At 33.8% G+C, this 16,599-nt stretch overlaps 1 protein-coding gene across 2 annotated transcripts in view; it reads right to left on the reverse strand.

Annotated features, from left to right (window-relative positions):
• Nucleotides 1–2,252: 2,252 nt before the first annotated feature.
• LOC134699093 (ankyrin repeat and SAM domain-containing protein 3-like) overlaps nt 2,253–16,599 on the reverse strand; it is a 30,837-nt gene continuing 16,490 nt past the window's right edge. For both annotated transcript variants that reach the window (XM_063560782.1, XM_063560781.1), the window contains exons 8-13: nt 13,890–14,021; nt 12,090–12,670; nt 10,942–11,090; nt 9,939–10,083; nt 6,188–6,360; nt 2,253–5,614 (exon numbers count right to left, since the gene is read on the reverse strand). In XM_063560782.1, the coding sequence (XP_063416852.1) occupies nt 5,320–5,614; nt 6,188–6,360; nt 9,939–10,083; nt 10,942–11,090; nt 12,090–12,670; nt 13,890–14,021 (1,475 nt within the window). In that variant the 3' untranslated portion in view covers nt 2,253–5,319. The remainder of the gene's footprint in view (nt 5,615–6,187; nt 6,361–9,938; nt 10,084–10,941; nt 11,091–12,089; nt 12,671–13,889; nt 14,022–16,599) is intronic.

The following is a 16,599-nucleotide window of genomic DNA, read 5'->3' on the forward strand; positions in this document are numbered from 1 at the left end:
AAAACTGTATTTTACCCCTATGTTCAATTTTTAGCCGTGGCGGCCATCTTGGTTGGATGACCGGGTCACGCCACACATTTTTTAAACTAGATACCCCAATGATGATTGTGGCCAAGTTTGGTTTGATTTGGCCCAGTAGTTTCAGAGGAGAAGATTTTTGTAAAAGCTAACACCAGACGCCAAGTGATGAGAAAAGCTCACTTGGCCCTTTGGGCCAGGTGAGCTAACAATGTCAGTTTTCACCTCAAAAGCTTAAAAAACTTTAAACTGACTTATTACGAAAGGATATAGTTACGCTACTGTTCTCAGGTCATTAAAGATTGAATATTTTGGCTTTAATATTGATTCACTTATAAGGTCTTTTGCATCGGAATTACTCACATTTATTCTTATAAAAACCTGTTATTGGCATGACTGCAAGGATTGTTTTTGGATATTTTTGGAAAAAAAAGTTGGTTTCCAGTTTTTGGAGAAAAAAATAATTTGTTTTTGATTCTGTGAAAAAAAAAAATGTTTGTTTCACCCTCAGCTGCCACTATATGTAATGCTAAAATTGAAAGAAAAAAAATGTTTTCGACTTGTCCCGAAAAAAAATTTGTCCAGAAAAAAAACCCGTAGCCCCCCCCCCCCCCCCCCCGAAAATCAAATGGTTGTTGCCTAAAGGGGGAAGGTTGAGATCTCAAAAACATTTTTGACCCCGCTGCAATTTTGCCCCTGTCCAAAATCAGGAGCCTCTGTTAGGCTGGTATAGTTTTTAATTTTAGTTTCTTGTGTATAATTCGGAGTTTTGTATGATGTCCATTATCACTGAACTAGTATGCATATTTGTTTAGGGGCCAGCTAAAGGACGCCTTCGGGTGAGGGTTATTCTCACTACATTGAAGACCTGTTGGTGACCTTTGGCTGTTGTCTGCTCTATGGTCGGGTAGTTGTCACTTTGACACATTCCCTATTTCCATTCTCAATTTTATGTACCGAAAATTGTTACAATGTCGCCAACATAATGAACGGCATCTGTACATCTAGGCAACACAAAAGTAAGTTAAAAAGATGATGAGGATGATGAAAGCTTGCTTGTCCAGTGGCAAATTGATATGCATGTTAAAAACAACATGTAAATATAAAAAAGAAGTTGTGGTATGATTGCCAATGAGACAACTATCTACAAAAGACCAGAATGACACAAACATTAACAATTATAAGTCACCGTACGGCCTCCAACAATGAGCAAAGCCCATACTGCATAGTCAGCTATAAAAGGCCCTGATGTAAAGGTAACAAATATCAAACCTGCTTTGTACTAGACCAACACATTGAGCTAGATTTTTAAAGTGCTAGTTCTCAAGGTAGGCAGGCATGCCACCTTACCCAGTCTTACTCTTTCATATTAATTCTTAATGCAAAGTGTTTAGCAAAGAAGCAGCAAATACCAACTTTTAAGTCTTTGTACCAAGCTGGGGTTCAAACCCACAACTCTCCTCACTTAACGACAAACATACTACCACAATACCACCAAGGCTGTTGGTATGAAGGTAGACTTATCAGATTGGAACTAGGTCAAAAGAAAATATATAATAAATCTTACAAAAGACGCAACTTTCTTACCTGTTTGTATTACGTCATGAAATCAGCTAGGACTCAATGAGCCTGCCCTTTAACCTGCTAGTTTAACAGTATGCAGAAATACATCTCCTCTTCCAAGACACATACTACTTGTCTTTGAGCCAACCATTTATAATGTTGTGTGCTGGCAGTGAAGTACAAATACCAATTAGTTGATGGGAAAAACAGGGCAATTGCATAGATCCAGCATGGCTGAATCAAAAACCTTCTACACTCAAAATAAGGCACCAATGGTACTTCTGAGCATGAATCTCTCACCTCAAAATAATACATATTTTGTATAACTAATCATTTTAATTGTTTAAAGTTTCTAGCTTTCTAATGTTGTTCTCATGTTAATAGGTAATAAGGCCAGGTGAGCTCAAATCCATTTTACAAAACGTAAATTGGTAAATATGATCATAATTCTTTTTTAAAAATGTAATCATGAAATTATGATTGATAATAAATCCTTTATGATCAATTTTTAAATCATGATCAAACACAATACAAAATATTTGAGATGATGGTCAAAAGTTATGAAGGAGATACTGACAGAAATATGAACAGGGAATTTATACCACTAGAAATATGCATTCTGTATCATGCTGTTTTAAAACATGCATTCAAGTAATCAATGGTTACAAAACTTCTCACTAATTTTTTATTCAACATTCTACATAATAAACAATAACACATTAACAAGAACACTGGTTTAAAAATGCATCTTACAAAAAAATATTCTGTTTGTGAATTCTGTGTCTGGCAAGGTAACCATATAAAAAGATGTCAGAAGGAACATTAAATTATAAGATGAACAAAAATATCATTATTATATTGCATGTAGGTTATAGATTTTTTTTAAAAGTTTAACACTCAAAATTATAACTGTTTTGCATAATCTTTTGTGAAATAAGTTTAATTGTTTTGTAAGAGGTTCAAATGCTGCTTTTTGAAGACTAAAATTGCTGAATTGAGAAATATAATGTGTATACTGTATATATGCTTTTGCCCAAAAATGATTAATTATAGTCAAGAATTTGTATAGTGACAAGGATTGGAATCTTGTAGTACTTTGTTATTTTGAGGGTATAAAGAGCAGTCCCATACTCACCTGTATGTGTAAATATCCAGGTGTATCGCTTGGTTGACAATGTAATGAACATATACTAACTTCTTTCTTCATATTTTGTAGAGACTTAACGATAAAATAATTCTTATTTCTCTTAAATAATTACCTAAATCGATCAAAAGGAACAGTTGTCTTTTATATACTATTCTATGTCAATTTACAAATCCTTGTTCTAGTATTGTTAAATATTTATTCACAACATTAGAATAGTATATATATATATAAGGATTAAAATAATTTTTATTTAACTGTAAATAATAAAAGCTTCTAAAAATGTTAACAGATCGATTATGTCTATGAGGCAACTTAAAAAAAACCTTAATAGACTTAATACACATCTATTGGATTACACATATCAAACAGTGGCTATTCATCAAAAAATGAAATTCAACATTAAATAAGTCATTTGCTTCTTAATCAGTAAAAACATGATATAGTGGTTTACATGAGTTACTTGTTATTAAAAAGTTTTCATCAGTGAAAAAAGGTAAATAATGCTATTCATGATAATTTTTTTCTTCAAAAAATGGATTTGTTAAATCCATTGAGCTGTAAAAATTTAAAAACATAAAAAATATAATACTTAAAAAGTAAATAACATAACAAAACAAGATGGACGGCTACACAGTTTATAAAATGTAATAAAAAAGTTGGGTCTATGTCATATAATTATTCTTGCAAGCAGAAAGACTGATAGATTGGTTATCTGTAGGACTAGTCTACACAGGAGGGTAGTTTACTTTAAACCTAATAATGACTTCACAGTTCAGCTAGTAAGCAAGCTAATCAAAGATATAACCTTTGACTACACACTCAATGCATTCTGCTGTAATGTTGAATTTCTGGACATCTTGTTAAATGGCACATATTTTACAGTTCACTATGATGAAGTTTACATTACCTTCTTACTTCCTTGAAACTTCCTACAAAGTCCTTAGTTTCAAACTTTTTTGTATGTTGGTAAAAAAATGAAAGGTATTACTTAGAAGTCTAGCCAATAAACATGGTGGGATGATTGATTGGAAGCCTCATAATTTACATCAGCAAATGTCAAATGAAACAGCATTGACAAGGTTAGAAAACAATCACCTGAAAACCATTTTGATTTCACCTGAAAACCATTTTGATTACACTGAAGTATAAAAGAAACCTTAGGATATTAAAAAAAAAAAAATCTATGAGTATACATTTTCGGGTTGTTGTCTCTTTGACACATTCCCCATTTTCATTCTCAATTTTATTGTATATAAATCATTCAGTGATGTCAGTGAAATAATTGATAACTAACACAGGTTGGTTGATCTTGAATTTTTGTCTCAGACGCTGAAAACAGCTAAATGTCTATCGAGAGTTTGTGCATGTATAGGATTGCAAAACACGTACAAAGTACTGTAAATTCAGAAATTATTGTGGGCATTTATGATTGCCTTTTCTCAATATGGCAGATCCAAATGCAAAGCTGCATACAAATACATTAGTCAAATTTTATAATATGATTCATATTATTATGATACTCACTCGGTCACATTATTCGCAATAAATAAAACCTTGCAATGAATTTACAGTCCACCTTTAAATTCAACTTGTGAGTAAGGCTGTCAAGTCTGCTTGGAAATGACAAGGGAACATCAACAGCATCAACAGCCTATCATGAATACTTTACTTTACTTGATCAGAAATTAACATGTAATTTATTTCAGAACATAACAAGAATGTGCCCAAAGTACACGGATGCCCCACTCGCACTATCATTTTCCATGTTCCATGGACCGTAAAATTGGATAAAAATCTAATTTAGCATTAAAATTAGAAAGATTATGCTATAGAGAACATATGTACTAAGTTTCAAATTAATTGGACTTCACTTTCATCAGAAATTACCTTGTCCAAAAACTTAAACCTGTAACTCCCACTTTCATTTTCTATGTTTAGTGGACGATGAAATTGGGGTGAAAAGTCTAATTTGGCTTAAAAATTAGAAAGATCATATCATAAGCAACATGTGTTCTAAGTTTCAAGTTGATTGGACTTTAGCTTCATCAAAAACTATCTTGACCAAAAATTTCAACCTGAAGCAGGACGAATGGAGGAATGGAGCCACTGACCAGAAAACATAATGCCCCTCTTCTATCGTTGGTGGGGCATAACAATCTAAAGCAAATGGAAATTATTCCAAATATCTTATGAATTATACACATTGAAGTGGTTTCAGCTAAACAAGTTATTACACATGACCTGCATGTTACTATGGTGAATACAACTGTTAAAAAAAAGCATTTACCCATCAACATACAGTACACTTTACCTAGACACATATATGCTGAGTTATCTAAGATCATCAAAATGTTATGTACAAGATAACAAATAAATGGAGAATGTGTCAATGGGCCACAGATGATCACAGCTTGCTAATATACAGGAGCCAACTTCTACATACGGATGCCGGATTCACAAAGCAGAGACTGTTTTATAAAATAATGAAACCTATACACAAAACTTGATCTGTGTTTTGTGGTAATAATCATTGTGGATAAGTTTCATAAATTTTGATTATCTAATTAATATTTTATAAAATCTGTTTTTTGTCACGTATATCCTCCCTCCCTATTCTGTGAAGTTCTTCCAAGTAATCTATCTGTTGTCATGGTAACTGATGATATACTTTTTTGAAGTTCTTTAGTATACTGTTCTGTTTTCTTTATCAACAGTTCCGTATTTGCTCTGTCATTGGTTGAAATTCTAGTCCTGTCATCCAATGAAAAGTTGTCTCTTATTGCACTTTGGTCACTAGAATTTATATCACCTTGCACTATTTGTTGAGATTTTTTGTCATCTCTCCAATCAGGTAAAAGTTTGGCTTTCATATCACATTGAATATGTCTGAAAGAAAGAATTTAGCATCTATTCACACATTGATGCATTGTAGTTTAATTTTTTATTTATGTGCATATTTTTTTCATAAAATCAATAACTAAATTACATTCCAAAATTTATGTTCTTAGCTGTTATATAGCTTTCTTCACTATATTCTAAAATCTAACATTCTTTTGAAAGAAATCATCACTTTCAATGTAAGAGAATAATTTTCAAGAACATTTAAAGCTTTTTCAAACTATTGTAAATTAAAATAATGCATTCAATTTTTTTTTTTTTTTTTTTTTTTTTATCTAAGACAAGAAATAACACTTTAGTGTGCCAATCATCTTAAAACTGTTTCCCTCTGTCCTGAATTCCTTGCTTGATATTAACACTGTATTGGTCAAAGATTAACATTTTAGAAATCATACTTTCTTTAACACATTGGTATTTTTTGGGGTGCATTCAATCCTTTAAAGGACTTTTGCCAAAGAAAAGAAATTGTTTTGAAATTCCAATTAAAAATAAGATACTTTAAGCCAAAGTTTGGAAGTTCCAACCAAATAAAGAAACCTGACATCTTTAACTGTAACCTACTTTAATTTCCGTAAGGACTCTTTCATTTCTTCACATTTTTTGCGTGTATCTACTATAAGTCTCTGTACATGAGTCCATACAGCTCTTTCTTCAGTTAAACATGTCTCTGTAACACTACGTATCTGTTGTTCTTGTAAAACCTGAGCTTTCACGGTCTCAACCTGCTCATAGGCCTACAACAATAAAACACAACCATTAAATTTATTACTTATTCGACAATTCACCCCTCCAAATATTGATGTTAGTGTAAATGTGTAAAGATGACTGCCAAAAAAAAGAGCTAGTCCAAGGAATCTTACCACTGTCTCTTGCCCATTTATTCAAACCGTTGAAATTCATATTTCATAGGTCACAATACTATGATAACATGTGTTTTTATATTTGTTTCACTAAAATGCAATTTAATGCTTGCAGTATTTGAATATACAGATAGATATGTCATTTGTGTAAAAGGAAAAACATACCCATTCAAATTAAAGTTCTATCATGTGTAACTGTTTCAAACAAACGTTCATTATCACTGAACTAGAATACGTTCATTATCACTGAACTAGAATACGTTCATTATCACTGGACTAGAATATGTTCATTATCACTGAACTAGAATACATTCATTATCACTGAACTAGAATATGTTCATTATCACTGAACTAGAATACGTTCATTATCACTGAACTAGAATATATTTGTTTAGTGGCAAGCTGAAGGACGCCCCTGGGTGTGGGAATTTCTCGCTACATTGAAGACCTGTTCGTGACCTTCTGCTGTTGTTTTTTCTATGGTCAGGTTGTTGTCTTTTTGACACATTCCCCATTTCCATTCTCAATTTTATTTGTTTATGTTTAAACTAAAAGAAAAGAGAGCCGTGGTGTAGTGGTTAGTGCATCGGACTACTAACACAAAGGTTCCTGGTTTGATTCCCGTTTGGGATGAAAATTTCAGGAACTCAATTTTCGACTCTCCCTTGACACCATTTGCGAGTATGGTCTTGAGGAAACGATGATAGTCCGTCGGAAGGGGACGATAAATGGCTGACCTGTGTTAAGAGAGAGCCATATCTCTTGCACGTTAAAGACACCCTTGTAGATTTAGAAAAAGAGTAGGCTAATGCCGCTACAAGGTAGCACTCGCACCCGCAAAGTGGAAAGGGATTAATACAAGTTGCAAAACTTGTTTTCCAATCCACTCTAAATAAATATGTTTAAACTAAACTAAAGAAATACAGTAAAAAGATGTTTTTTTCAGATTACAGATTGACTTTAGTTTACTTGTATTGTCTGATTCTGGCAATTCAGAGATTTTACTTTAACATCATAAAATTGAGAAAGGAAATGGTGAATATGTCAAAGCGACAACCACCCGACCATAGAGCAGACAACAGCCGAAGGCAACCAATGTGTCTTCAATGTAGCGAGAATTCCCGCACCCGTAGGTGTCCTTCAGCTGGCCTCTAAAAATATGAACAATAGTACACTGATAATGAACGTCATACTAAACTCCGAATAATACACAAGAAACTAAAATTTAAAATCATACAAGACTAACAAAGGCCAGAGGCTCCTGACTTGGGACAGGCGCAAAATTGCGGCGGGGTTAAACATGTTTATGAGATCTCAACCCTCCCCCTATATCTCTAGCCAATGTAGAAAAGTAAAAGCATAACAATACGCACATTAAAATTCAGTTCAAGAGAAGTCCGAGTCCGATGTCAAAAGATGTAACAAAAGAAAATAAATAAAATGACAATAATACATAAATAACAACAGACTACTAGCAGTTAACTGACATGCCAGCTCCAGACCTCAATTAAACTGATTGAAAGATTATGTCATCATCATATGAATATCAGGCACAATCCCTCCCGTTAGGGGTTTAGTATCATACTATCATAAAATATATGAGAAGAACATAACCTGTGTCATGCCAACAACTGTTTTTTAGAAATAAATGTGTTTAGTTCCGATGCAAAGACCCTATCAGTGAATCAATATTAAAGCCAAAATATGCAATTTTTAATGACCTGACAACAGTATCGTATCTATATACCTTTTTAATAAGTCTATTTAAAGGTTTTGTTAGTTTCTGAGGAGAATACTGACATTTTTGTGCTTTATAAAGAATATTTTCATAAAAAATTGGATGTGAAATACCTGAACGTATAAGATGTCTGCATGTTGAGTTATATTTACGAATTATTTCCTTATACCGGTGATAAAATTTGGTAAATGTTTTGACCAGTTTGTGATAACGAAAAACCCTGGTGTAATAATTTTTCAGTAAAACATAAATTTCTCTCGCTAAAATGTAATACGTTGTTACATACACGAGCAAATCGTACAAGTTGAGATATATAAACACCATAAGATGGTGACAAGGGAACGTCACCATCTAAAAATGGATAATTAACAATAGGAAATGAAAAATCATCTCTTTTATCATAGATTTTTGTATTAAGCTTCCCGTTTATGATATAGATATCAAGATTGAGGAAAGGGCAGTGGTCATTGTTATCATTAGCTTTATTTAATGTAAGTTCTACAGGATAAATTTCTTTAGTATACATACTGAAGTCGTCATTATTGAGAGCCAATATATCATCCAAATATCTAAAAGTATTGTTAAATTTTTGTATCAAATGTTGTTTTGATGGGTCTTTGCTAATTTTAGTCATAAATTGTAACTCATAACAATACAAAAACAGGTCCGCAATAAGTGGTGCACAGTTAGTCCCCATTGGAATTCCAATAACTTGACGATATACGGAATCTCAAAAGCGAACAAAAATATTATCAAGTAAAAATTCAAGCGCATAAATGGTATCAAAGCATGTCCAATTGACATAGTTCTTTTGTTTATTGCTACTAAAAAATGATCTAAAAGAGTTTGAACATATCTACTCACATTCCGACTTTTTAAATGCCCAGTTAATTAGGGATGTGAATTTTTTCTCAATAAGAATATGAGGCAAAGTGGTATATAGAGTAGAAAAATCAAAACTTTGAACAGATTCAAAATCACCAATATATGCATGCAATTTATCAAGTACTTCCAACGAGTTTTTGACACTCCAAAAGTAATTAATTCCACTATTTTCAAAGGCCTTATTTGAATAATTTATTATCAGGTTTTTTATTGTCCAAAGTGTACTAGTAAGTAAAACAGACAATTTAGTAGTTGAACAATGGCTTGAAGATGAAATAAATCTATATTTGTAAGGTTTTTTGTGCAGCGTCGGAAACCAGCACATAGTTGGGACTTTCATTGTGTTTGGTTCTGCTTGTAAAGAAGTAGCTAAAAGTTTATGTTTGTTACAGATGTTGTTTTCTGAAAATGAAGTCAGTTGGAATGTTGGTGAATTCGTGATTTCCTTTTGCAGAACCTCTATATAAAATTTACGTCAAACAATAATGATATTATTAGCAGCTTTATCAGCAGGGACAAAAACAAATTCCTTGGCTAGTTCTGTTAGTTTATTTTTGATACACGAAATAGGGTTTTTATAGTTTTTGTTAAGAGTAAAATGTTCCTTAAAATGTTGTATTCGAATATCAACTATCTTCAATACTGAATTAAAAGAAGAGTCCAAAGATTTTTATGTCTTCTTTCCTAAATTCTGTACAGGGACCTTTAAACGTCTATTTTGCTTGACTTGTATCAAGCTTTCTTAATCTTTATTCTTTTTTTTGTGATTATTCCACTTCTCCTTTCACATACTGACACTACTTTTGTACAAAAGAATTGATAGGCATACCTTATGTAACTGCACAGCCATTTCTTGTAATTGTCCTTCGAGTCTATCAGCGTAGGCCTGTTCTAATTGGTTACTTATAGCCATGGGTGCCTGACTGTGCCATCTGGCTATTGCATTGGTTAACTTTTTTCTTGGTCCAAATAACCTGTCAATGTTATTAAACAGTGTACATACTTGATTGAAATTCCAGATGAAAAATAGATAACACTTCTTTAGTCTAACATTCCACTTATTATAAATTCAATGTAGGTTTTTGTATCACAACTTTTCATTGCCTTTCTGTATACAATGCAATGTTCTCCCTGGGGCCTTTTAACATCATGGTAACGTGATGCTGTAATCTTAAATGTGATGTTATTTGAAATGGTTTTCTTATAAATTATGTTATGGACGTTATTCTATAATTTTTAGAAACAAGATGGTATTTCAATTTCCCCTGTTTACCAGGATGCTATTTATAAGAAATATCTGGGGAGAACACTGCAATGTCACCTGCCTAATACGACAGTTGAGTAGTCCAACATCCTGCTTTAACTGCATGATCTCAAAATATGTGTATCCTTGCAGAAGATACCTGAGTATTCCGACATTTTTTTCTGGTCCTCCAGTGTGTGGGATTAGGCAGAGTACAATGTAGTTACTATGGAACCGTTCCATTGAAACTCAAAATTAAATGAGCTGTTTAGAAAATTAATATGTTTCAGTGAGAAATACCTTTAACCCATAACTAAAGATATACAGATACATATAAAAAGAATTTTCAATTGCTGTAAAATTTAGACATTATTGCTAGGATTCTATTAATACCAAAGTATCGCAAAAATAAGCAGGTTAAAATGTGTACATTTATTTGCTATTAATTAATATCGATGCTACTTAGTTCACCTGGCAGGTAACATGTGTACATTTGTTTATACTTAGTGCACCTGGCAGGTAACATGTGTACATTTGTTTATACTTAGTGCACCTGGCAGGTAACATGTGTACATTTGTTTATACTTACTGTATTCCTATTTCTTTGAGATCATTATCTGTTAGGGAGAGAAACACTTCCAGGTTAATTTCTTGTTCTTCAAAAACAGGTAAATATTTAGTTAGACTCAGCTGTTCTAATAAAGCATGTAAATCTTCTGGATGATCTGTGTTATTACCCTAAAATTACAAAAAAGATAAAGTCAATATTTAAGTTAGATATAAAGAGCATTAGCTGTCAAAATGGGTTTCAACATTTTACTCAAATTCTCGTATTTGATTTATAACAAACTAAAATATGCATGTTATCAGAATTTCATGTGTATTTTAGTCAAAACACTATCTAATTTGAATTCGAAGACAGCAATCTGTCACATTACCCTGATTTAAACAAATATAAATAGATAACAACCTCATGCAATTGGATTGTTCTATTTCTGTTTGATTTCATGAAATAGGTTAAAAAATAATTTGCTTATCGGTTTTTACCGGTATACATTTTTTTATTTGGGTTGAATCAGTCAACAAAATGAGTTCACATTCATCATTGGCATTCTTTTTCTTTTAACAGTTGAACACTACTTAAAACAAGTGTAACCAATTTCTGGTTAATGGATTAAATCAAAGGTCACATGAATAGATTCAATGAGTTTGAACTATTCACTTGCTTTGTTTATATTGACAAAATTGAACCAAATTGGCTGTTGAAAGTGGACAGTTATTCCTTCCTTTCACTTTCATTAAGGATTGAACCAAACTAAATCATATTCTAATTTTTTCATATCTCATAGCTAATGCCCCTTTAGATGTTTAAATGTCTATAATCGTTAAGTTTGTCAAACCTCAATTACACCATACATTTACCTCAAAAAACTAAATTATGGCCATTTTTATTTACAACAAGCTAATGGCATCTGTATTTCTAAGACCATATTATTAAAAGACAACATATGTACACTGTTGTTGTAGATAGGTTGCAGCATTTATTGCTATTTGAAAAATACCTATAGCCGTCAAATTATAATTCTCTGCTGCCATTGGAATTTATATACTAGATTAGAAAATAGATATTTAGCCTAAATATCTTTTTTCTAGACGTATAATATACAAATTAAATGGCAATATAGATTATAATTTGACTTATACAGTTACTTTGCAAATGGCCATAATTATTGTTACCTCTTGCGGTTTGAAGAATTGTTGGTCTGGCCTGGTAGCTGGATTCTGTGGAAATAACTGTCCAAGTTGAGCACCGAAATCTGCACCTATGTTAGGAAATCCTTTCTTATTATAATCATCAATAGTAGCACCATTGTTTACAACATTCTGATTGCTGTAGTTTATACCAATATCCCTAGACTTAACATTGCCTCGGTTTTCTAAAGTTGTCTTCCCCTGGTTTGCTAGAATATCACTAGGTGTCATTTTATATACATTGATATCTTGAGGAACATTTGTAGTTCTCACATCTTTACTTTGTTGAAGATCAAAATTAATACTAGAAGCTGGTGAAAGTGCACTTCCATTTAAACTACCAGTGCTGCCTCCTAGTGACAGATTGCCCATAGCGCCCCCTATACTACCATCATGTGATGATATACTGCTGTGAGGCTGGTAGTCATCACTGTCAACACTATTGTCCCGACTTAATCCTAATGCTGACATGAGTCCACCAGAGGAACCAGAGCTGCTCTTTATGGTCAGGGCACCAGTCTTTGAGAAAGCATTTCCATCATCATCAGGATCATTATCACAAGAATCTGGAAAAATAAATTGAATTCTATATAAATATGTAATTTTCGTAGGAGTATTTTCTTTACTCTTTTACATAACATAGCACATATACTGGTATACATACAAATAATTTTATTGATTTTTAAAATACAGCGTTTTAAACCAAAGACTTCAAACTATTAACTGATGTTTCATTGAAAAGCATGCCTAATTGATGAATAATGACATTCCACAAGCTACATTTTATTTCCTTAAGAAACGTTCAATCCTAAGTAAAAGCAATGACTGTCTCAGCAGTCTAAATAATGAGTCGCAATAGGATGGTATGATTCTGTGAAATGTTTTGTGTACCTTGTGAATTAACACATTAAAGATCTGTATGACTTTTGAAGTCTGGTACAGAGCAGGATTCACATTTATATCATATTGACATGCTCATGTTATCACATATTGGTTAATACAAATACCTGTTGAGTAAGCTCACATGAAAATAGTTAAACATCTAACTTAACTTGCTTTCATGAACACATTGTATGAATCTGACCTCTGCCACCAGAACTATCCAGAGCATAATCTTACCTCTGCCACCAGAACAATCCAGAGCATAATCTTACCCCTGCAACCAGAACTATCCAGAGCATAATCTTACCGCTGCCACCAGAACTATCCAGAGGATAATCTTACCTCTGCCGCCAGAACTATCTGGAGCATAATCTTACCTCTGCCACCGGAACTATCCAGAGCATAATCTTACCTTTGCCACCAGAACTATCCAGAGCATAATCTTACCTCTGCCACCGGAACTATCCAGAGTATAATCTTACCTCTGCCACCAGAACTATCCAGAGCATAATCTTACCTCTGCCACTAGAACTATCCAGAGCATAATCTTACCTCTGCCACCAGAACTATCCAGAGCATAATCTTACCTCTGCCACCAGAACTATCCAGAGCATAATCTTACCTCTGCCACCAGAACTATCCAGAGCATAATCTTACCTCTGCCACCAGAACTATCCAGAGTATAATCTTACCTCTGCCACCAGAACTATCCAGAGCATAATCTTACCCCCTGTCACCAGAACTATCCAGAGCATAATCTTACCTCTGCCACCGGAACTATCCAGAGCATAATCTTACCTCTGCCATTAGAACTATCCAGTGCATAGTCTTATTTCTGCCACCAGAACTATCCAGAGCATAATCGTACCTCTGCCACCAGAACTATCCAGAGCATAATCTTACCTCTGCCACCAGAACTATCCAAAGCATAATCCTGCATGTTGATAGGAGAAGTGACATCTCTATAGGATAACTGTGGTGTTGTTTCTTCTGCAGGTGGAGGAAATGTTACATAACCTTTTGGTACACAGGTATCTATAGAAAAATCAATTTGAAAACAATAACTGAAATATTAGCTGTAGAGTCTAATCATCTTTATCAAATTACTTGAAAATAAACAATACTAAGAAATGTGTCAATATTAGTGTGTTGTTACTATTCTTAAAACCATCTTTATCTTCATAGTTCTACTTAAAACTGTTAAATTCAAAATTGAAAACATAAAACAAAGGTCAAATCACAAGCATGTAGTGGTTAAACAAAACGCATCAGTGATGGACAATTTTTTTTGGGGCCAGTTCAAAAATTACTTCAAAGGTCCAAAGTGCATATTGGTAGCCCAATTATTTTACTAAAAACAAATTCCATGTTGAGCCATAAAACATGACAATTAAGCATTTAAAATAGATGTTCTTAATTAATTCTCCAATCAAACCTTCCCGACACTAAACCCTTCTCATTTCATGAGAGTAAGGATAAGTGAAGTTCCATTAGAGTAAGGAGAAGTGAAGTTCCATGAGAGTAAGGAGAAGTGAAGTTCCATGAGAGTAAGGACAAGTGAAGTTCCATGAGAGTAAGGAGAAGTGAAGTTCCATGAGAGTAAGGAGAAGTGGAGTTCCATGAGAGTAAGGAGAGGTGGAGTTCCATGAGAGTAAGGAGAATTAAAGTTCCATGAGAGTAAGGAGAGGTGGAGTTCCATTAGAGTAAGGAGAAGTAAAGTTCCATGAGAGTAAGGACAAGTGAAGTTCCATGAGAGTAAGGAGAAGTGGAGTTCCATGAGAGTAAGGAGAAGTGAAGTTCCATGAGAGAAAGGAGAAGTGAAGTTCCATGAGAGAAAGGAGAAGTGGAGTTCCACAGGAATAAGGAGAAGTGAAGTTCCATGAGAGTAAGGAGAAGTGAAGTTCCATGAAAGTAAGGAGAAGTGAAGTTCCATGAGAGTAAGGAGAAGTGGAGTTCCATGAGAGAAAGGAGAAGTGAAGTTCCATGAGAGTAAGGAAAAATTGAGTTCCATTAGAGTAAGGAGAAGTGAAGTTCCATGAGAGTAAGGAGAGGTGGAGTTCCATGAGAGTCAGGAGAAGTGAAGTTTCATGAGAGTAAGGAGAAGTGGAGTTCCATGAGAGTAAGGAGAATTGAAGTTCCATGAGAGTCAGGAGAGGTGGAGTTTCATGAGAGTAAGGAGAAGTGGAGTTACATGAGAGTAAGGAGAAGTGAAGTTCCATGAGAGAAAGTCCATGAGAGTAAGGAGAAGTGAAGTTCCATGAGAGAAAGAAGAAGTGAAGTTCCATGAGAGTAAGGAGAAGTGAAGTTCCATGAGAGAAAGGAGAAGTGGAGTTCCATGAGAGTAAGGAGAAGTGAATTTCCATTACCGTTTTGGTTGCATAATGAGTGCCCAATACTCAGGAAGTTTTGCTGTTGCTTTTAATATTAGACATTTTTCTGCAAATTGATCTAAAATTAGCATGGCGAATTTCCGCCATATTCTATTCTGTAATATTTTCTTGTCACTGCCACAGACACTTTCTGTCCTTGTGGGTTACTATCCACACTCGTATGAAAAATATTTTAATGGCTTCTCATTTGTATTAGTGTATGGAGTTCTTTCCAGAATTTCCTTGCCCTTGTTTGGTTTAGTGGGTCAGACGAGGTTTTACTGTCAATGGCTGTCGCTATCCTACAAAAAACACAAATTGTTTAGCGACAACCATTGCCAGTAAAACCTTGTTTGACCAACTAAACAAGCACATGTCCTGATGTGTTTGTATCCACCATGTTAATATTCTATTGCACTTTCACATTTTAAAGATGTGTCAAGAGGATTTCCGAAAATGGGGTTTCCAAAGTTGGGGTGCTTTTTTAAAAGGAGTAACTATAATTTAAAGAATGATAATGCACTCGCCAAATGATTTATTTTTGGGCCATTAACTATCTATCTTTTGACTATTTCTAATTGCCCAATCAAGGTTTTGGTCGCATTTGGCTACCAGGCAACCGGCTATGTCCTATGCTGTACATAAGTGATACAAACAAAAATTCTGTAAAAGAAAGATTACCGGTAATACATAACATCACTTGGAGTGTAAGAAAATATATCAACCATCAAAATAACAGGATACCAGTTTACTGTCATTTTCATGATTTACTGTCCTATCTTCAAGAAAACTAAGGCTGACCAAGTTTCAAATCCTGATTCAATAGTAGACCTACCAGTAAGTTACAACAGTAGACCTACCAGTATGTTACAATAGTAGACCTACCAGTATGTTACAATAGTAGACCTACCAGTATGTTACAATAGTAGACCTACCCGTATGTTACAATAGTAGACCTACCCGTATGTTAGACCTACCAGTATGTTACAATAGTAGACCTACCCGTATGTTACAATAGTAGACCTACCCGTATGTTACAATAGTAGACCTACCAGCTATGTTACAATAGTAGACCTACCAGTATGTTACAATAGTAGACCTACCAGTATGTTACAATAGTAGACCTACCCGTATGTTACAATAGTAGACCTACCAGTATGTTACAATAGTAGACCTACCAGCTATGTTACAATAGTAGACCTACCAGTATGTTACAATAGTAGACCTACCAGTATGTTACAATA

This window comes from Mytilus trossulus, unplaced genomic scaffold (assembly GCF_036588685.1).
Source record: "Mytilus trossulus isolate FHL-02 unplaced genomic scaffold, PNRI_Mtr1.1.1.hap1 h1tg000024l__unscaffolded, whole genome shotgun sequence".
Lineage (NCBI taxonomy): Eukaryota > Metazoa > Mollusca > Bivalvia > Mytilida > Mytilidae > Mytilus > Mytilus trossulus.